The sequence below is a fragment of the Quercus robur genome, chromosome 2 (assembly GCF_932294415.1).
Source record: "Quercus robur chromosome 2, dhQueRobu3.1, whole genome shotgun sequence".
In the NCBI taxonomy this organism is placed as follows: Eukaryota; Viridiplantae; Streptophyta; class Magnoliopsida; order Fagales; family Fagaceae; genus Quercus; species Quercus robur.
Genome location: NC_065535.1, coordinates 11,979,266 through 12,001,563, shown reverse-complemented (window position 1 = coordinate 12,001,563; position 22,298 = coordinate 11,979,266). Strand labels below are relative to the sequence as shown.

The following is a 22,298-nucleotide window of genomic DNA, read 5'->3' as shown; positions in this document are numbered from 1 at the left end:
TACGAAACTTTTTGTACACGATACGATACGTATCGTACGATACGTATCGCGTATCGTACGATACTGACAACTATGGAAAATACTAATAAAAATAAGGCTTATTTTCTATAGGTTGTTTTCCAAAATTTTTTTTGGGAAAACAATCTCTCTCTCACGCGTTGCATCTCCTATAAATATTATCCTTGTCTGTAGCCGTGGGAAACATAATTTTTTGGTGCTTTCTCTCTCTCATGGTAAGTTTTCTCACTTTTTCTCTCTTTCCTTTGCTTTTCTCTCCTCACACCCTCACTATCACTAGTTCTGGTCTTCCCTCTTCCCATAGATCTCTCTCTCTCTAACTGTCTCTCTTCTTTCTTTTCTCCATGCTTCTCTTCCCCTCTGTAACACAATTCTTTGATTAGATTTTTTTTTTCCTTCACTGATCAGTCAATAGCTCCGACTTACAATGGAGAACAAATTTGTAGTGGTAATTATGTCATTCCTCTCTACCAAAATCCCAATTCTTTTCTTTGAATTTCAAGCTTGATTTTCTTTTTTCTCTAAGAAAATTTCGGTTTGATGGATTCTAGGCAGAAGTTACTTCTTCGTACATAAAGTGCAAAAAAATAAAAAATAAAAAAGAAGAAGAAAGAATGAATGAAATAAAAGATGAAAATTTTAAACACAGTACCTATATTGTTTTAAATTGCTTTTCCATGGGACAATCTTTACCATGGACTAATAATATTATTATATAATGAACGATAATTGTTTAGGGGAATTGCATTTGTTGGCAAATACTTTTTTTGTTGGCAAATATTTTATACTAATACTATGTAGTGATGATATATTATGCAGATACATTATGTAAATACATAATTTTGAGTAATATTGAAGACTTGTGGTTGACTATGGTAGACAATTAATATACCAACAAAAAGAGTAGACAACTATAAGTTATTTTTATTTATACTTATTGAAAATGTATTCCCTATCAAATATATATATATATATATATAGACAATTGGTTGATATATGTGTGTGTGTGTGTGTGCGCGCGCGTACATACGTACGTACATTACTGTCCACATATATGAGTAAGATGAGTGGTAGAGATCATGAAAATTTGATAACTAATTAATTTTGATTGTATCTATTGTCAAAATTTTAGTATGAAAACCAAATTCATTCTTGGTTTTTTATTTATAATAATTACATTAGTTGGTTTACATAATATATATGTTTTAAATTATACAAGAAATATTTTAAAAAAATTGCATACCAAACACTAGAAAACATTTTCAAGCTTATTTTCGAGGTCGTTACCAAACACTGGAAAATAAGAAAGTTTTCTAGAAAATACTCTTTGAAAAATGAAGCATTTTCCAGAAAACGCTAATGCTAAAACAAACAAAGCGTTTGTAATCACCAACGTTGCTCTCATTTCCGTGGCAAAGTTTATGAAAGGTGCTTCGTAGATTTAGTTTAGGAACTCAAAATTTTATTCAATTTACTTTGAGAACTCCCTTGTCCTAGATTTTGCCTGCAGAGGAAACTACATAATCGGGAAATTATTAGTTACTGCTCCAATGATCCAATCTAGTTTTAAATCAAAGTGAAGCTTATCATTAACTTTGTAATCATTGGAGCTGACGGATGGAGTTACGAGTATGGACACTAGTACTAACTTATCTTTCTTTGATGATTTGACACTACTACTAACTACATTTGCATTATGGATCTTGACGTATTAACCCATCATTTGGACTTTACCTTGTTAGGAAATGATGGGAATTAGGAAGTGAAACAAGGATGATTGGCTCTAGATTGATAATAACGATGGAGATAATAAAAAAAGAAAAAACCCCATCTTTAGCTCTAAAATGATTGTTGCTACAACGCTAACATTATATTAACTCTATGTAATATGACCATCTTGGGCTATATGCCTATATGTTAATGCCAATCATACCATATAACTCATATCATAATGCAAATAAAAAATCTTGGTAATGTTATAATATATAAGGACAACTATTGCTTTCTAGTTAGTGCATGATTGTATGTATAAGGTGGGATTTGGTGCATGGCTAGCTGCTACACCGCACGTGCCATTCACTAGCATGCGTCATGGATGACTTCATCAGCCATCGATCATTTTCTATGAGTTTCCACTTTTTTTTTTAAATTCCTTCAAACTTCCCTAGATTTATTTACTCGAACTTATCCCTATCAAACCCTTCTAGCAACATTCATGGAGATTCTATATAATTAAAAGCCTTAATTGGTTGGCCCCATGTTAACCGAACCAATGACATCATAAGATAATGGTTATGAATCAAATAGTTGAAACCAATATAGGATCATTGGCATAGTTTATTATTACTGCTGATTAATCTGTGCTCAAAGGCTCAATGCAGTCTTAACAAATGCGATTCCCACAATCAAATCCAAATCTCACAACAAATATATTTTGGAAAATTAATTGGGGGTTTAGTCTGTTTAAGACTTTAGATAGAATGTTCCACCAATCGAGCAACTGTGCCTATTAAGAAACCATTCAATTTGTTTGTGAATCACTCTCATTATCTCAATCTAATTTTCAAATACCTCCTGTCCCACGTGACTACGTTAAAATTGCATGTCATGCCCAGCTTAACCTTGAAGTTCCTATTGCTTTCACTTATTTCCTAATCACTGACCAATAAGATTTCTCCATGATATAAATACCTTTCTACCTAATGAGTTAACTTAAGCATAGTTTTAGTGAGTGCAATAATGTCAAGTTGTAGACGGTGGGAGAGTCTGAACAACCAGATTGGAAGAAATATCCAAGAATTTAGGCAAGCATTGTAGGCCACCTGTTCCTTATTAAAATAAATAGAGGTCTTATTTGATAAATGATAGAGAGAGAGAGAGGTTTCCAATTTCCAAGGACTCAGATAATGTCGGCCCCCAAATTTCCCACCAGCCGACAATTCCAAGCTGTGATTGTGCTGCACTCGTGTGGTTGATTGGACCAAAATCAATTCTCTCTTGGCCATCTTCTCTTGTACTCTCCAAAGTCCAAACTCATTTTGCTTCCAACCAATCAAAGAAAAAGGTAAAGCAACATTCTTTCTCTTTATGCCGCCCATCACCAAAACCTCAATAAATCTTTAACTTGGAATCAATCCATCTTAAATAATGGTATCAGGTAGCAATAACTAAGATTTTTCTAAACACTATTGGGTTGCCTTTTTCAGGTTGTCAAAAACAGTACACTTACCGCGTGCATATTTGTCGACCTTAGTTGAAACTTGTGGTTATAAAGCTTACAATCTGATCCACCGGGTTTAGATTATATCATGGGACGGACACCAAAGATTCTAAGCAATTACGTACACTCTCACACAGGAATAGACCAAGTTTTCCCCTTTCAAAAATAAAATCATGAAACCACTACTAGTATCATTTTCTTTTTCGATCATAGATCATCATACAACTTGCATCCAAAGATTCTAAGCAATTACGTACACTCTCACACAGGAATGGACCAAGTTTTCCCCTTTCAAAAATAAAATCATGAAACCACTACTAGTATCATTTTCTTTTTCGATCATAGATCATCATACAACTTGCATTAATTATACAATATAGAGAGACAGACAGAATATAGGAGAATGAACCATCCAACCTATTTTTGGGTCTCATCAACTGCATATTTCCCCTAGTTCCATCCACACACACCATACGTCAAGCTGTTTGGTACGAAAGAAGAACGTACCATTTCCTAATTCCAATTTGGGTATATTATATGAAATCCAAATTTTACTTTTCAATATATTGGGGATTTGGGATCTCGAGTTGGATTACGTGTTGGCAAAATTGATAAACGTCCAACATTAGTAGCAGAATTTGTATGCAATAACAGACTCAATATAAGTGGACGCATTATGCAGTATTTGATATTGCAACTAATGTCAGGGCATCTTTGATGCTTTTATGCATCATCATCAATCTATTATAACCTATCTGAACAACGTTCCGTCGAATATTGGACATGATGGACGCTGTTGCAGCTATAATGGGCTGTGTCTAGTGGGAACTAGTGGATTTAATGAATATCCCTCTCCCACTTGTCTCACCCTAGTTCTCAGTTGGCTTTAGCGTCTACGAGTCTAGCATTTACAGCAAGTTGTGCACTAACGAAAAGCGTTATTCAGTATCTGGTTTCTTCAGCTACAAGAGTCATGATATTTCCGAGCTTTTTTTTTTGGGCATCACATTTTTGTTTCTCCAGTCCTGGTATTTACTCAAATTGGCAGTAGCGTTAGTACAAGATTAATATCATAAAGCACATTTGCCATTGCCATTTATTCGGCATGATACCTTTCACGAGTCATTTTCAGCAATAACAGGAATTTGTCAAATACGAATCACGATAACCCCGCAAAAAAAAAAAATAAAAAAATAAAAGGGATCAAATTGTCCAACGCCTCTAATTCTGAAGTCTAAATCACTAATCATTCTGCCCAGCTAAAGCTGGCTTTGAATAGCAACACTTGCGTTTTTTGGGTGGATCCCAGGCATTGTTCACGGAATCCGCAAGTACGAAAAAATATAAATCTAACTTTAAAACTAGGTCCCACGGCACTACACCTTTAAAAATTATTTTGTTACAGTGTTTTCAGTTTTAGTTTTCCGTTTTCAGTAATAAACGGTATCCAAACAGAACCTAAGAGCGGCACAGATAAACACAAAGCACTCTCAATAAAAAAGAAAGGTGGTGCAAACAATGGAACCTTAACCTCAATGGCGATTTTATTCTACGATACAAGAATACATGTATACTCCAGCATAATTCATTGAGATTTTTTTCCTTTGAGAATACAATAAATACAAAAAAACATATGAAAAAGCCTAACCAAGATTAAGCCTCCTAGATAAATGAAAAATAATTTCATGATACAACCCAAATGAAAGAACCGACTATTGTACAACATTTTTATTGTCAAGGCCAGGATGGGGTGACAAGCAGCAATCAATTCTACTTGCGCCCATAACCAGGCGGTGGAGGTTGTGGCCTCTTATTTCCTCTTTTGTCTAATACAGAGTATTGGTTACCTGATTGTTGAGGACGACTGTATCCCCTGGGGTAGCTATGGTTGGCTGTTGGAGCACCATTTAGCCAGTGTTGCTGACTAGAAGCTCCAGGTGGTTGGTAGTTCTGGAAACTGTTGTAACCAGCTTGATAAGGACGAGCACGGACTCCATTTGGAGTTTGTGCCAACGGTATTCCAGCAAACATGGGTACGGCAATCTGGCCACCTCCTGATGGGGGGTAGTATATATTCCTGGAATGCTCTCCACTATTGTGGGTAACTGATCGGTTATTTCTTTCATAATTTTGAGGTTGAGGCCTATTGTTTGGATGGTGGGGTGCTGATGAAACATATGGTGGTTTATACCCATCATCATGGTAACCCTGACCAATGGAATTTGAATATTGAGGGGGGCCTCGAGGATGGTGACCTGGTCTTGGTGGCGGCATTTGATTATTTTGGTAGGATGGCAACTGCGGTCTATATGGAGGCACGGGGTAAGAGTGTGGTGGGGCATGCATCCGATTGCCATAACCATTTCGATCTACTTTCACTTGTAAGCTATTAACAACCAGTCGATGAGCTGCTTCCCCAAGATGTTGACCAGAAATGGCTCCTGAGGGGGCTTGCCTGAAAAGCAAGTGAAATCCACAATGGTCAAATATACTGATAAAAAGATATTTGCATCTGAAGACACGGAACAAGGAATTTCCAATAGGTTTAAAGGTTATGCATAGGCATTTCAATGAAAATGATTTACAATCAAGGCATACCTTCCATTCTCCCATGGCTTCCTTCCAGAATCTTCATGCCACAAAACAGGTTCAGGTTTTAAATCCCCCAAATTCACAATCTGTAAGACAAGGAACTTCACGTGAGTTGATGCAATACACAGAAAAACCACCACGCTTAAAAAGCCACACCACACCACACTTGGCCATACAAAATACCAGCTTTTATTTAAATTGTTATATTAGAATCTAAAATATCAAAAAGTAGAAATAATAAGAATCAATGAATGAGATACGTGTTGGATGCGATAACTGTTTTAAGGAACATATATATATATATATAGACACGAACTGTAAATATGGTTGATTGAAAACATTATCCTAAGATCATATCTAAACAATACGATCAAGGCTTGAATGGTAGCGAGCACAATAGTAGACTGGATGTTCATACACTGAAAACATCGAGAAACTCGAAGGGTAAGACAACTATAACCAAAACGTTTGAATTTTGCATCCACTTGCTGAATGTCCTTGATCAGTGGTTGAAAGGGCATAGAAACAAAATAATTACCTCAAACCAACATCTCTACCTTCCATTTCACTAGCAATATGTATGGAATAACAAGAATAATGTACAATAAGTTACAACTCTGAGAGAACAATAACATGGTTGTTTATTATTTGAATAACTCAACAATTCATTATTTAGGACTTCATTTTATTCAAATTATTTACTGAAATGGGATTATATACCAGAATTAGATACTCTCCACACCAAAATTAGGTACTCCCATACCAAATTCAGGAAAAGAGAAATAAACACTAAAGGAGCAAAACTTTGACAAGCAACAAGACCTCACTAATAAGTGGTAACTACATACCTTCTTTGGGAATTTAACCCCCACAGGCGGTCGAGTGATATGTTCATGCATATCTGGGAGTCTGTATATAGCACATCTGAAAAAGAGGGAGTGAAGAAGAAATGCGAAGTGAGGAGAACAGGTGCTAGATGTATGGTTCATTCAATTGAACAACAGTCTCAAAAACTTACATGACTTGGTTGTCAATAACATCTTCCATTCCTGTGACAGGAGACCTGAAAATAGGTGGTCGAGGTTCTCCACCACATGGGGATAAATAACCATTCATCCCACCACTGCATTTAGACCTAAATAAAATCAGAAAATAGTCCAACCATAAACTTAATTTTAAGTGAGCATGGAAAAAATCCACATGACCTACAAGCTAAAGCGAACAGCTGACAAGGCATTTCAAATATTTCAACCATAAATCAAGAAACAAGCAGTGAAACAGCCAAGGACACAAACAGACTTGTGACTAGACTACATAACTCTTATGATGATATAAAATGAAAAAAAATCACAATAATCAATTAATGCCAGAACTTTAGTTTAAAATAGTCAGAAAAGGATGCTAACACCACCAAGGTGACAAATTTATCTGTACAAGGTAAACAAACTCGTATCTTTTTTTTTCGCCCCTCAAGAGGCCAAGGGAGCAGGGATTCCTTAACTCGGGAATCATTCACTCTAAATAAATTACCAAAAGTTTACCAAAAAAAAAAGGAGGAAGAAGATGAGAGGTCAACATGAAAAGCTATAGCAAAAGCTATGCAGGTCATATTATGGCTAAGCAGAGCAAAATCTTGTGTCACTGGTACCATTACTTTCAGTTAGATGTAAGAACATACTGATTTATAAGATACAGTCCACCTTATTATAATAGCATGGAATATTGCAGAACAAACTCAAGACCAGGCACAGTAAGATTATTCTGTATTCAGTATGAAGTACAAATTTAACCTAGAAACACAAGATTCTATAGAACAGAAGAAAGATGGTCACAATCAGATGCCAAATGTATTTATAAATGATAAACATTTATAAGGCAGAAAATTGGTAATAACTTGTCACAAATCTTGAAGGGAAAAATATGAAACTTAAAAGTACAAGCAAAACAAAGGCCCACCAAAAGCAAACATTAAAAATTGGCATGAAAATAAAAAATAAAAAATAATAATAACAATAAATAAATAAAAAAGATGACCTCCAAAAAAGTCATTGCTAGAGAACATCTTAATTATCTTACTAATTCTACAGACTTGGGAAACTTGAACCAGAATGGCATCAAAATGTAGTACACAATAAATGACAATAGTATTCATTAAATGTCAGGCATATAATAAGTGTGAATAAAATTTAGCATACTACATGTGCATTAAATGTCAGATTAGAAGAATCCTCACATAGAATGCATAAGTTCATTCATTCCTTGAATCTTGAAAAGGAAAAGAAAAAAAAAATAGCAACATTTGAAAACAACTACAAACCTTTTCTCAGGCTCGATTCTCTCCTTGACCTCAACCCGTTCTTTGTCTGTTAACCGTTTACACTTCTCGTCAAGAATACTTATGCATACAGAGAGAGGATGTGACGATTTCACGAAAAGCATGTCAAACATCATGCTGTTTCTCCGTACCTCCTCCTCCTGTAAAAGAAATTGTAGAACTCAATATAAAAAATGTGTTGTATCTAGCAAAGAAATGTTAAAAAGATGAGATAACAAAGACAATCTAGTAAGTGCAGAATATCAAGCTAGTTAATGACAAACAGCATACCGTCAACGTATGTTCAATTTTCTGGACCTCCGCAAGAAGGCGAGCTTCATCAATAAACGGCAATTTTGCGATGCCCTTAAAAAAAGCAAGTAGACGTGTTAAAACATATATATAGTGGTTGCTGCCTATATCATCATGATGTCTAAGATACAGAAATAGAGACCAAAACATAAACCCCACCTGCCAGGCAAATCGTTTGCCGTTCATATCCACTTCAAAATCTGACAAAAAAAACAAAGGTTAAGGGTAAGCAAATTTTACTACATAAATTCAAAGAGAAACAAGTTTCAGGCCTCCATTAGGAAAAAAGCATACCAGCTGGGTAAAAGTCAATAATAGGTGAATTTGGATCAGTCATCAACTTCCTGTAATGCTCAGGAAGTGCATGGGAACTGCAAGTGGATCATAATTAGTTCTTTAGTAGATGGAATATTTTATAAAAAATGAAGATGAGAAGAAATAAATAGTGGCCACTAAACCTTGCAGCAGGGAATACTCCCAAAAGCTGATTGAACGGTTTGAAGGGAGTACCAAGCTCAAAGCTTATATTCAGATCACTGAGATCCTTGAGGTCAGAAGCAAAGGGTGCATAATGATAAGGATAAAACCTACAATAAATATTCTTCAGTGTCAAAGTAATGATCCAAAAATGTTTTTTTTTTTATAGGTAAAGATAAACTTACTAAAAAATAGACTACTTCATGTACAATAGACAGACTAATGATCTGAAGATGTGGACATATATTGAATAGAAATAACAAATTGACCAGAAAAATCATTGACACCAGAAAAGAAGAAAGGGTCCTGCAGCTGTAAAAAGACTTGGGATCTGTTTGGTTGAGAGGAAGGACAATATGAGAAGGGTGGAAAATGGAAGTAAAGAATATTTTCTTGTTTTCCTTCGTACTTGTATGGTAGAGAGGATAGAAAGTTAATATAACTTTTTATAGTTTAGTTGGGAGGATGAAAAAAATAGTTTGTATGAATTTACTTCTTTACCTTATTACAATTACACACTTATTACATAAGAAGTAATCTTTCCCTTATTATATAAGGAAAATTGTAATTAGCTAAGTTAGTTATGATAACACCATATAAAAGTGAACGTATCAACAACAAAGCCTTAGTACCAAAATTTGTGTTGGATTGGTAATGCATGTGCAAGGATGGGGAGTCCATTGATCATTTATTGTTACATTGCGACGTAGCTAGAGAGTTGTGGAATATCGTATTTTCTTTATTTGTGGTTCACTGGGTTATGACATGCCATGTTGTGGATCTTCTAGCTAGCTGGTCGAATAAATATAAGTCTTTGGTGATTTGGAGTATGATTCCTCATTGTATTATGTGGGGCATTTGGTAGGGGAGGAATGCTTGTACTTTTGAAGGATGCGAGAGATCAAATCATGATATGAAGTTTTTTCTCCAAACTTTGCCAGAGTGAACAAATGCTTCGGGTGTTTGTACTTTTAATTCTTTGAAAGATTTGTTAGAAAGTTGTACTTTCTTTGCTTTATAGTTTTTGCTGTTTTTTTCTGATTCCTTAGTACACTGCCTGTGTGCTTTGGTTTCCTATATTGTTTTCTTTATTCAATGAAGTAATATTACTTATCAAAAATAAAATAAAATTAGGGGTTGGCTATGGATCCTCGACAGATTAGATTGGATCAGCCACGTAAACATATCACATTTATAATATTATTTTATTTCCTCTAGCCATCTATTTTACATAAAAAATAATGATTTGAATGAGTTGAAATCATTCCTTATAAACACATTACAGAGGCATGGGACAAAATCGAAAATTTGCCTTCATTTCCTAGTAGGGGAAGTGATGAACCATGGAGGATTAATTTGTTACTATTTCGCAAATTCATCTATTCAAGACTATGTTGGTAAAAAGTGCGACAAGAGCAAAGCTCCAGTACTTTTCGCCTCACAAGGCGCATTCAAAGGAATGCTTTTTATATTTTTCAAAAAAAAAAAAAAAAAAAACTAAACTAGATAGTTGTGTTGCCCATTAATAATTATTTTCAAATTTATGACTTCTTTTTTTAAGAATGTGTGCTTTGTATCTTCTGGTGCTTTTACCAACCCTGATTCAAGACTAATTTTATGGAGCACAAGTGAAATTCAATTGAAATAAAAGTAGTAGTTTTAAAGTTAACAAATTTTTGTTTATTAAGTTATGGCCAATTTTGCATTTAGGGGTGAAATTGTAGTTTCAGTAATCCCAGCAAATTAAGGGTATTTTAGTTGTTTACTTGAGTCGGGAAGTTCAAGTTTTTTTTTTTTTTTTTTAATTACCTTTTTATTTTACCAGCCAAACTAGAAGTCCTAATACTATTAATACAAGAATAAGCCCTTATATATATATATATATATATATATTTGCCAAACATACTTGAAGGGATGAAGTTTATTAATAAAATATTGAGTGTTTTGAGCATCGACACATGTTGGGCATCGTGTGTTGTTTTCACCCTTTCTCTTATGTCTTTTCTTATTCTCTTCCATGTGGTACTGTTCACAGATACCATTCACACAACCACTATACACCATATAATTCTCTCTTCTACTTCTTCCTTACAAGCCCAAATAAAAGCCCTTTCATTTGTCTTCCAAAAACCTAAAAGCCCACATACTTTCTTCTATCTCATCAAACCACCTTTTAATTCTTAACACAAACCTATAACCCTTTCTCCAACAATTCCAAACCCAAGATCCAAAAAATCTCCTAACCCTAAACCCAATACATGCAGACCTAGACATGCCCCAATTTGTCCTATGTCAGGAAGCTTTCTCCTCTGTTTTCTCTCAAAATGATAAAAGTTTGTGGGCCCAGAATAAAAAATAATCCCCCAACCCTCTTTATTTCTGCTGAGATTTCTTCCCTACTGAACAGAGGAAAATGGCAATCAGCCCACCATTTTCTCTCGTAAGTTCTCCATCCCCTTTTCTTAACTGAGCAGTTTTCCATCCTCTACCTCAAGATGTGTAAGTCATTTCAAAAATTACACAGACCAACTACCCTTCCTCAAAAAATAGAGGAGCTATGTAAGGTATTGAATAAGTTCCCCCACCCCTTCTTTCTCTTCACCCTTTCCAATCCCAAAACAATACCTCACAAGAAGCAATTTTTTTAATTTTTTTATTTTTGGTTTGGGGGGGAAGGGGAGAGATAAATCAGAAGCTGGGAAAAAGTGCAAGTGATTAACGAAATCACCGAAAATTGATGAATGGGAAACTGCAACCACTAATTTTAATAATTTAGATTAGCAGGTGCATGCAAGAAATTGGGGAAAGAGGGAGAAATGCAACACAACAAACTTTGGGAAATGCACAATAAGAAAAGATCGAAAAAAAACTAACCAAATACAAAACCTTAAAATTAAGTACATTGCTTTGAAGAACAAGAGAAAAAAAAACTAACCACTGCCAAGAACAAACCCCTTCGTAATAATAGTGCATAACCCAACATAAGCCTTCTGTGTAGCTCAAGACCTACCCAATAGAGAAGCCAATATAAACCTACAGTTACCTACCAAATACAAGTACCAATATATTTGAACTCATTTTACTTACCACATCTCTTCGTATTGCTTCAAGCTCCTCAGGCGTTCTTGCAGAAAACTTTTCCTCATAATATCTTTCTTTCCACCCCGGTGATCCCAATTTGACCTAATTAAACAACATAATATTGGTAACAACACAAAAAGTAATAGCTAATTAAGCCTTGTATGATGTCCTCATCCTCCACCTTTTCTCATGGGAGAAGGGTGATCTCAGCTAGAGCTTATTGGTAACAAACATTTAAACCTAATCAATATGCAGAGGTAAACTGTCATCAAACCTTGTCTTCTTCTGGATTTTTTGAGTTAAAAGCATCAGACTTCTCACGAAGTATCTCCTTAAGCTTCACTTTTAATTCTTCTTTGTTTTCATTTACCTGGAAACCAAAAACAACGGAGATGATGGCTCAATGAGCATCACTTTAACATCATATAATAACAACAAAGATTACAAATAAACAATGATAGAAAATAGATGCAATCATAACTCCACGCCAGCAAGGCTCATACCCAAGCCCACAGAAAGTCCTAAAGAATGGGTGATGGAGTCAGAATTACATTACAGAGCCTCGCCTGAAGCAGGAAAACGTACATCTATTTCAAGGTCATTTTCAGCTTCAACAATAGCAGCACCAATAGAAGCCCCTGAAGAGTAACGTGCAACTTTATGGGGCTGAGACTGTTTGCTTTTAATTTCAAGCCCTGACATTCCTGATGTAGCTTGTCCAAGTGGGTAATCTTTTCTAACGGACATTGAGCCCTCTGAACGGTGATTAAAGCCACGTTGTTGAAAAGGTGAAGGTGAAGGACCAGAAGCAAGACGGGAACCATGGAACCGAGCAACTGGAACTAGAGACTCAGGTTGAACTTGAGGCTCGGCGTCATCTCTTCTCTTGGCCTGTGCCTTGTCACGCTTTATTCTTTCAGACTGCCGCTGAAAAAGGAATACAGAATAAAAGATTATCATGATTTAAGTTTACAAGAATAACGTATAGCAACAACCAATGACAGCCGCATTACATAATGCTGGATCTGATAATATTCAGACAAACTATAAGCTTAGAAAATCACTACTTTTAACTGCAAGTAGTATGAACAATAATACAAAATTTGAGATACTGATGATCACCTGATGCAGTTATGTGAGACTAATTTTTTTCTACTTCAGAATTTTGTCCATTCAGGATTTATTTTATCCAATTGAAGCAAAGTTGTATGGTTTTAAAGGTCTAGTTACAAGTATTCTAGGGCTACAGTGGATTTAATTTGGGCTATTTATATTACAAGTTATAGTTTCTATCAAAAAGATATTACAAGTTATAGGTGGTTTTGTATTCCAGGCAGGACTGTATTTACTGCAACTCCAACAAATCAAAGGGTATTTTGGTAGTTTAGCTGAGTCCAGAATTTTTCTAAAAGAATCCATGTATCTTATGTTTATTGACATGACAAGTTGGTTTAAATTAGTTTATTAGGTTTTAATTTACTACTCAAATTTGGAGTAACATGCTACCAGTACAAGAAAGAGTCCTTGTGCCAAATGTTCTCAAAGAATGGAAGGAGTTAAGGAGTTAAATAATAAAATTGAGTATTGGTTGTAAAAGGCATGTGTACCCGAGTTTGATCTTTCTTCTTTCTAACCTCTTTCCTTCTTCACTTTCTCGTGCTATTAACGAGAATACAGCCCCTGAATACTACAAGCTTCTATCTTCTGTCTTTCTTACAAATCAAGTCCTTCCTCTATCAAAACCCTATGACCCAACATGCTTTCTCTACCAAATAACTCATCAAACCATATTTTAATTCCTAAACAAACCTGCAGTCTAGAATTTTCTAGCAACTTGATTGGTATTGAATTACTCTCTCTCTCTCTCTCTCTCTCTCTCTCTCTCTCTCCACTAAAAGATATTTAAATAATTCACTAGTTACAACAATAGGAGGAGGGATTCAAACCTTGGTCCCCCTCATAACAGAGAGCAGGCAACCCTATTGAGCTACAAGACTCTTGGCTCTCCAAACTAAACCTTAATCCCATGGCTTTTTAAAAAAAATAATTTGGATCAATCACATGTATCTTTTCAGCCATTCTATCCTGCCTAAGGTCATACCCTCTTTAGTCTCCATTTATTATATCATTCTTCATTACTTCTACTCATGTTGCTTTAAACTGTCTACCCCTTTTGACTCCCAGTTGACCAGCCTCTAAAAGCCTAGAGTCAAGGAGATCTAACTCAACTGCAGCTGACTTCTTGACAGTCAAATATTACTTAAAAGGTTTGAGAATCCATTGACTGCTTAATTCTGGTTCTCTTTATGATTTCCCCCACATATGCACATGAAACTGAAAATAACACCGTAGTACATAACAAAATATTTTAAAAGTGACAGCAAGAAGAGTAAGGGGTGTCTTGAGCAAGCTGCAGATGATAAATGGGACCATCTCTATAATTATTTCAATCCTCGTCAATGACATTATTATTTATTAAGTTGAAGAGAACCATGTCAATCTAAGAACAGAGCAAACCTGATGTAATCGAGCTCTCTTCTGAAATATCTTATCTTCGAAAGATCCAACAGCTTGAATAAAATGTTCCACCCTGCTCAAATTTGGCTGTGAAATAAAACAAGTCAAGAATGATACATAACCCCTAAAGAAGATTAAAAAGTAAAAGCAACTGGGACAACTTCTAGAAGTGACAACACTCCAGAAATTAATAAAAATACCTTGCTTCCATTGGTCAAATACCCGCCCATTGCCCTCAATTCCTTCTTGTATATAGCTAGAAGCAAGTTAATAGCACCCTAGAAAATTAAGAGGGTAGAGGATTTCATTAGGTAAATTGAAGAAAAGTCAAAAAGGAAATTCAAATCAGAGCTAGCTTGCAAGTTGCAAAATTTACATTATCTTCTTGTGATTTGCAATAATGAAAATGACATAATAATGGAAAATACAAATGTCTAAAGAACACCAATTTATATATTTTAATGCGAGATACTAATGAAAATTCCATAATAATAGTTGATTATCAATATGGTATACAAATTTCTCTTGTGAACATCCTTGCCATTGAATATGCTACATCATCATTCAATAATCTCTAGTGATGAAGTTTATGTTTAAAATAACAACAGAATCAATAAAAAATTTCTACATCAAAATTTCTATCTTCCATATTCCTTTTCAAGCCCCAAACCACTCAATTTTAGATTATAAACGAAAATCTTTCATTCTTGCCTTCCTTCTTTTGGTGCATATCTACCTTTACTTCAAAAGGTTAAATTATCAAAGCCAAAATGTCATATAACATTTGAATGATTACAAGTCTGATTAGTACTCTATTAATAAACTAAATATACATAGCAAGCATTTACTCCCCAAAATTCGTTTGTGCATATGTTAGAAACATAGGTGCTGATTTTCTTTATTGGTAAGGTACACACCAGATGAGTCTTAAACCTATGACCTTACCCTCCACCTTGCTCTTACAAGGGGAGGAAGTGGCATTTGAGCTAGAGCTCATTGAGTAGATGCTAATAAATTTATAACTAAATGTAATGTACAACTGCTGATGATACAGACCAGAATGATGTCAGTTTCTAATAGTGGGTTTTTTTTATAAGTAACAAGCAATTTTGTATTCGTAGATTATAAACAGCACAGTTAGTTTTGTAATTTGTAAACACATAATGTTTATCATTTTCAACAAACATTTTAACCACCTCGAGATGACAGACATATTCCTATTAAAGAAAAGCCTGCGCATGTTGTACCAAAAACCTAAATTCAAATCTCAACCAAGTCTAAACTCAAGAAAATTGCACTACCCAAGTAACCAACAGAAATTTACCCACGAACTCCAATATATTCATGTAATCAATAGCATTGACATCAGCATAGCCAATTAAACAATTAACAAATCCCAAAAAAAAAAAACAAAAAAAAACTAGGCCAATTACGACTTCTCCAAATGCCACCTAAACTATATCCATACATTGCCATCTTCTTTATATTACCAAACATCTACTTTTAAGCTTTCCTTCTTGGAGGAGGGCATTTAAAACGTGAAAAAATTATGATTATGATACGGGGCTGTGTTCTTCTTTATTATATATCTTCCATTACTTATCAAAAAAAAAAATTGCTATACCAAAGCAATCGTGTTTCAAAATTAATCTACTCCAAAAGAAATTGATTGTTTAACAAACCTCACGAATCTCCAAAGTGGGCATGTGGGGTAAGAAATCATTGCCAACAAAGAAACACATGAAAATAAAATCATCCACAATGCATTCAAAATCAATCTTGAATGGACAGTTGGGAATTGTCATCTCATGCTCCAAATACTCTCGAAGAGTCCAAATGTGGAGAAACTGCCAGGAAGGTAAAGATAGGGATATATAAATAAGAAGAACCAAAAAAGATACGATATTTGCTACACAAAATCGTCTTTACCACCAAGGAATTCCAAAGAATGAAATCCAACCTGGAATGGTTTTTTGGCCACAACAGCACTGTCACCTTTCTCATCAAACTCTCCAGCCTTTCTTTTTGCCTTCCCTTCACAATCTGATGCAAAATGACCCATCTGACCACATAGGAAGCATTTGTCTTGTTGCCCGGGAGTAAATACAACCTGAAATGGAAAACGGACCATTTAGGAGCGCAACTTTTGCTAAACATGTTGATAAGACCACATTATATCACAAGTATTGCAAACATTAATACATATAATACCCATTCATACTAATGAATAAGCATTTGCAAAAGAATACAAACAAGTAAAGAGAAGAATAGAGCGCTTCCAGGAAAAATAAGATTCCACCGATCTCTCTTTTCTTCAATAAGATAATTTACACATTCTAACTAAAATAAATGTTGCAAGTAAATTGTGTAATACCAACCTCTCGAAGGATTGAAAAATGAATTTCATGGGTAGCCAAAGCCAACATAATCAAATCTGCATCCTGTCATGTGGCATCAAATAATAGAGCAGCCAATGTTAGTCTAAAACAGCTGCGGCACAGGTGTATCAATCAAATGCCAAAAATTTTAGAAAGAGCCAATTTCTCTACTATAGGTGCACAAGGAAGAAGTATACCAAACCATACAGGCAATGACGTGTATTTGGGTCATAACCAGGAAGGTTTCTTTGAAGACGAATATATGACATAATCTTGTGTTCCCCTTCACCAGGAACATTGGCATCAGAGATGAGGACCTTGCCACACACAAAAAGGTACAGTTAGCACACTCCTTGATCATTGTAGCACATACACACGAGTACCACATTCTAACCACAAAGTAAGCAAATTAGAAGGTGATAACGGAGATTGGCAAGGAAAATACCTTAACATTTTCCCAACCAGGGTCATTGTTCAACCTGAGATGAACATAGTACTGTAGTGCAATCGATAGAACAGCCATAAATTCAGTTCCAGGTGTAATAACATTAGAATCACAAATTTGTGACTCCTGTTTAGGAGGAAGCTTTCTGCCCTCTTTCTCAAACTCTTCCCTTAGCCGTGCTTCTTCAGCTGCCTACAGAAGAACAGCATTAATATGAATAGTTAGAAAACTGTTGTTTTCTTTTTTGAGCTTTTTCCTCTTCTTAATAAAGAGTTCCCACCTACCCGGGGAGAAATCATAAAGAACTTATACATAGAATGAAGGAAAAGGAATATCTTGGGATAAAAATAAATTAATAAATAAGGTTTGAACTTCTAGGATCAAAAATCCTAGGCAATGAATGACATGGATTCTCCATTGATCAAAAGAGTAAGTGACAAGTTGTAAGTCCAGCCCATGAGGAAATTAGTTCAGAGGATTTGGTTTTTTTATTTGAGTTTTCATGGTGTGGAAAAAAGTTTTTCTTGTCAAAGATGTGTTGTTATGTTCCTCATCCACCAAGAAAAATATTCCTTGTCCAACCAAAATAGGTATTAAATCATTACATGTAGGCAGCACTGTAAAGGGTTTTGGTGGTATAGCTTTAGTGTGTATGAGAGAGTTAAAAAGACAGTTTTTCTAGTGTGTTAGTGTGAGAACACTCGTGGATGCATTGGGAATTAGGGTTAGTTTAGATTGTGAGGTTTATGAGAGTTCGCCAATGTGGTTGCAATCCTTATCATTGATATTTTTTTAATAAGTGTTCCCACGGATGTAAGCATAAAGTTTACCTAACCATTAAGGTGCAGCCTAGGATGTGTTGTAGACCCAGACATCTTGGGTTCAATCCCCACTAGGAGTTCCCTTGGATTACCTGATACATGGTTCTGACGAGTAGGTCATGTATCCATGGTTTACTCCCTAAAGGTGGGGCCTTGGTGAGGTTCCACATCATAAAAAAAATAATAATAATAATAATAAAATAAAATAAAAGAGATGTAAGCATAGAGTTTGCCATACCACGTTAAATTTTGTGTCTTGTGTTACTGGGCCTTTTTTTTTTGTTTTGCATGTTTTTCACAATAAATTGGTATCAAAACTTCTGCTATCACAACAAACTAGCATCAAATCCCATCATCAATTTGGTATGAAGGTAATGATTGTTGCAGGCACAAATTGGTTTGAGCTAAATGTGCATGCAGGTTTTCATTGGATTATGGCCTTGTTAAAATTTTGAATGCCATTCTAATTAATACTAGCACATGCATTCTTTGAAGAGCTGTTGACTATTCTCAATGCCTAAATCAATAATCCGTCTATAAGTAGTTTCCATGCTAAAGGACATGTTACAAACAAAAAAAAATTAAATGAGAAAAATATTTATGATATCAGCTATTAAGTGAGATTTCAAAATGCCATAAGGAAACAAATGGATTTGCTTTCTATTGAAAATTTTAGAAGTAATATATATTCTCTTTCAAAAGTACTTCTAGTGAATAAATTCAATTTGTATAATAAGGAAGAGCCAAATGACTAATACTTATAAAAAAATAAAAAATAAAAAAGAGTCAAGACTTAGACAAACAGTATACTTAAGAAGCCCTTCACATCTTATCAAAAAAAAAAAAAAAAAGAATCCCTTCACATGCACACACATCGAGGACAAACCTAGCACACACAAAAGCACATACCGCATCTGCTGCATCTTTAGCTGCTCTAAAACGCCTAGACCGTTGTTGATTCATTTTAGCCCTTGGCGCAACACCATCTACCAATCATTTCCAGATAATTAGTATTAAACACAGCACATACAATATTTCATAGGCTTATGTGGTAACAATGAATAAACTTGGCCTACTACTCACCAATAGCCATGTATAGCAGCTTTCGAGGCCGCACCATCCCAAAAAGCCTATCAATGTAGTCAAACATACACTGAAATACCTCATCAAAAGTTGTTGGAGAAGGCTGCATAAATAAAATAACATGGTAAACAAATAATTATTAAAAATTAATTTGAAAGAACATGAGGATATGGAGTCTGACAACACAATCTCCAAAGTACACAGCATATCAGAGCATTAAGCCCTTAAGCCCTCAAAATTTAGCATTTATTGAATCAATATAGCATTAAGCTTGTTTGATAACAATCAAACTCTCAAAAGAGTAATTCATATATCTTTCCCATGGTGATAATATAACCTGATTAGAGGACATCTCTAGCATGGAAAGACTTAGGTTTTGTCAAAATGTCTTTACATAGATCCATCACTTCATACCATGTAATGCAAACACATTGAACTTGCTTTATATTACTCAATTAACAAAAAAATCTAATATTTCTGCTGGACTGCCCCAAGAGCAAGCCAAAAAAAGATCTTTCAAAACAGCGTCAGGAATGCATCAAACCACTGAACAAGTATCTAGTCAACACATTAAGCCAAGGCAATTAATAAAAATAGGACATCATCAGGGAATATTTGCCATAAACATGCAACCAACTATGTTTAGACTTAGTGCCAAGATCCTCGTAGCTCAAACTGTTTTCTAGTCTCCTTTATGAATAGAAGCAAGGTTCGAATCCCCCTCCCCCACTTGTTGTAACAGTTGAATTATCATATGTGTGTGTGTGCGTGTGTTTTTACTCAGAAAAAACTAAACATTCTTAAAAAACAAAAAAATACCCGTTTGTTACACTTAATTGTAGTTAGGGTAGTAAACAAACCGGGTCGAGTATTAAAAATTCAAGATTATTCTTTTAATTTTATTTCAAAAATAATCCAAGCTTGTGCTCATTACCAAACTAGGTTATATGTTTAAGCTAGGTTCATTTTCTAGTCAAACAAGCTCGAGTTTGTTTACGAGTTACTTGATTAACTTATTCTTTTCCATAGCAAACACTATGACTAAAATTATTTGCCCCTTCACAAATATATGCTAATAATTTAATAATTAAATTATTGTTGAAATTATATAATTTGAGTTAATTGATCGAATTATTTTTATTAATGAACTTATAAATGTTAGATTCACCAACTTTTTTTTTTTTTAATATAGGAAACAAAATATACTAACCTTTGTATTGTTAAAAAAATTATATATAACAATACTACAAAATGGACTGTTTATATTATCAATAAATTACAAATAATAATTTAACATCCTATGAACTTATTTACATACTTATGCAATCCATTCTCAAGTCTATATAAGCATATTTTAAACATTTATACGATTAAAAATATAATACTATATATACTTTAATCGAGCCTCATACTCTCGAGCGCATTATTATATTTGGGACTAGCTTGTTTAAAAATTCAAGCCTTAGGCATGAGCTTGACTTGTTAGCTAAATAAATGAAAGCTTTCCGAAACGAGCCCAAACTGTTTCGATTTAATTACAGCCTAATTGTAGTTAATAAATAATCACTACAACAATTTCAAATACCAATCCATGATTGATAAACTCTAAGAATAACTGGAGCTCAAATGCAATGCAATTCAAAAACACTGAGCACGAGGCTATACGTGTTAACAGATTCCATTAACCAATATGCACAAATGTTAACAGCACCTAAAGCTCATACAAAACCCTAATTACATTGCAGAGCACCAAAGATTCAGAGCAAGATAATGGAAATTTATGCATTGAAATCGTACCCTATCTTCGGGGTGGAAACAAGGGTGAATGATCCCGTTCATGTCGAGATAGAGATTGTCGAATTCCAGTTCGTTAGGGTTTGGCTTGCTGGTATCGACCGGAATTTTGATGCCATCGATTTCAACAGGTTCTTCTTCGACCACATCCTTCACCACCAACGGATACTTCTCCGCTAACCATCTATAGAAAGCTGGAACTCCCATTGCAAATCACTCGGAGCTCGCAGCCTCAGAAAAACAAAAAATCTCCCGCCGCCCAAACAGAGTGGGCGAGAAAGAGCGAGAAAGTGAGAGAAAATCGTAACCCTAAAAACGAGACTTCCAAAAAAATACTCAAAAGAGAGAGAATATGTGAAAGAAGAAACCGCGATTGGAGTGTGGGACTTGTATAAACAAATTCTGTTTCGTTAGGGCACGAAACTAGTCGATGGGACAATGATGCCCTTTTCTAGATGGATTAGTAGCATATGAAAAGGCAGAGAATTTGGGAGAAATATAGGGGTGTTTGTGTCTTTTGGTAGAGCTAGTATGGTAGGTCGGTTTGATTTGATTAACTTTATGAAAATAAATAAATAAATATCTGGAGCTATAATATTAATATATAAGGGATAATGTATCAAAAATATATATAAATATATATATATAAGGGATAATATTGATATTTTCTGAGTTTAAAAAAAAAAATATTGATATTTTCGGTTATGAATTGTGGGGGTAGGGTAGTGGTGAGGTGTGCAAGAGAAGCTGTTACGGTATCTCGTTATAGACCAATCCCTCACATTGTTTTAAGTCTTTACCTCACAGTCATAGGTGGCCTCTTAAAATTGGTTATAACCTTAAATTACAATCTTATTTAATATCTTTTAATTAGAGGTAAATTTTTGACAAATCCACCACTGAATTACATTTTTTTCTTATATTTTTCATGTTTGTAAAATTTCTAAAAAATTAAAGATCAATAGTTATGTCATCAATAAATTGTTTAAATTATAAGTTTTTATAGTTTAAAATTATGCATAAAATATAAGCTTGTAAATCATATAGTAAATAATATCCGATTGTCACAAAAATTGACATGTATATTAAGAGTGTAAAGAACATTTAATTTAACAGTTAGATTTAAAAATTTGTAATAATGTTTATTTTATTGAATAAAGCTGTATCCTTAGGCTACAATTAATTTTGTAGATAAACTTTGTCCTTGTCCGAGAGTTAAACAAAATTTAACTTTCAATCTTAATTA

The 22,298-nt window shown here is 34.5% G+C and overlaps 1 protein-coding gene across 2 annotated transcripts; it reads right to left on the bottom strand.

Moving 5' to 3' along the window:
• Window positions 1-4,759: 4,759 nt before the first annotated feature.
• LOC126712382 (5'-3' exoribonuclease 3) lies at window positions 4,760-21,444 on the bottom strand. Of its 2 annotated transcripts, none has more exons than XM_050411690.1 (23): window positions 21,056-21,444; window positions 19,259-19,361; window positions 19,085-19,161; window positions 17,355-17,546; window positions 17,107-17,226; window positions 16,910-16,972; window positions 16,492-16,641; window positions 16,214-16,378; window positions 14,732-14,809; window positions 14,532-14,618; window positions 12,600-12,941; window positions 12,289-12,384; window positions 12,021-12,116; window positions 11,869-11,939; window positions 8,915-9,043; window positions 8,751-8,827; window positions 8,616-8,656; window positions 8,436-8,510; window positions 8,148-8,305; window positions 6,849-6,965; window positions 6,679-6,754; window positions 5,837-5,916; window positions 4,760-5,693 (listed from the first exon to the last, which is right to left on the bottom strand). In XM_050411690.1, the coding sequence occupies exons 1-23, from the start codon at window positions 21,257-21,259 to the stop codon at window positions 5,009-5,011; spliced, it is 3,282 nt and encodes a 1,093-aa protein (XP_050267647.1). In that variant the 5' UTR covers window positions 21,260-21,444; the 3' UTR covers window positions 4,760-5,008. The 2 variants fall into 2 exon arrangements, with proteins under 2 accessions (XP_050267647.1, XP_050267648.1); XM_050411691.1 differs by having other exon boundaries at window positions 6,849-6,953; window positions 21,056-21,443.
• Between the last annotated feature and the right edge of the window lie 854 nt (window positions 21,445-22,298).

What these genes read in the sequence shown, in the direction of transcription:
- LOC126712382 (XM_050411690.1), bottom strand. Translation starts at nt 21,259, where the DNA reads ATGGGAGTTCCAGCTTTCTATAGATGGTTAGCGGAGAAGTATCCGTTG. An exon ending in ATTTTTCAATCCTTCGAGAG is followed by an intron (nt 16,642 to 16,909) that starts GTTGGTATTACA and finishes TTTCCATTTCAG; the next exon opens with GTTGTATTTACTCCCGGGCA. An exon ending in ATTTGACCAATGGAAGCAAG is followed by an intron (nt 14,619 to 14,731) that starts GTATTTTTATTA and finishes TTTATTTCACAG; the next exon opens with CCAAATTTGAGCAGGGTGGA.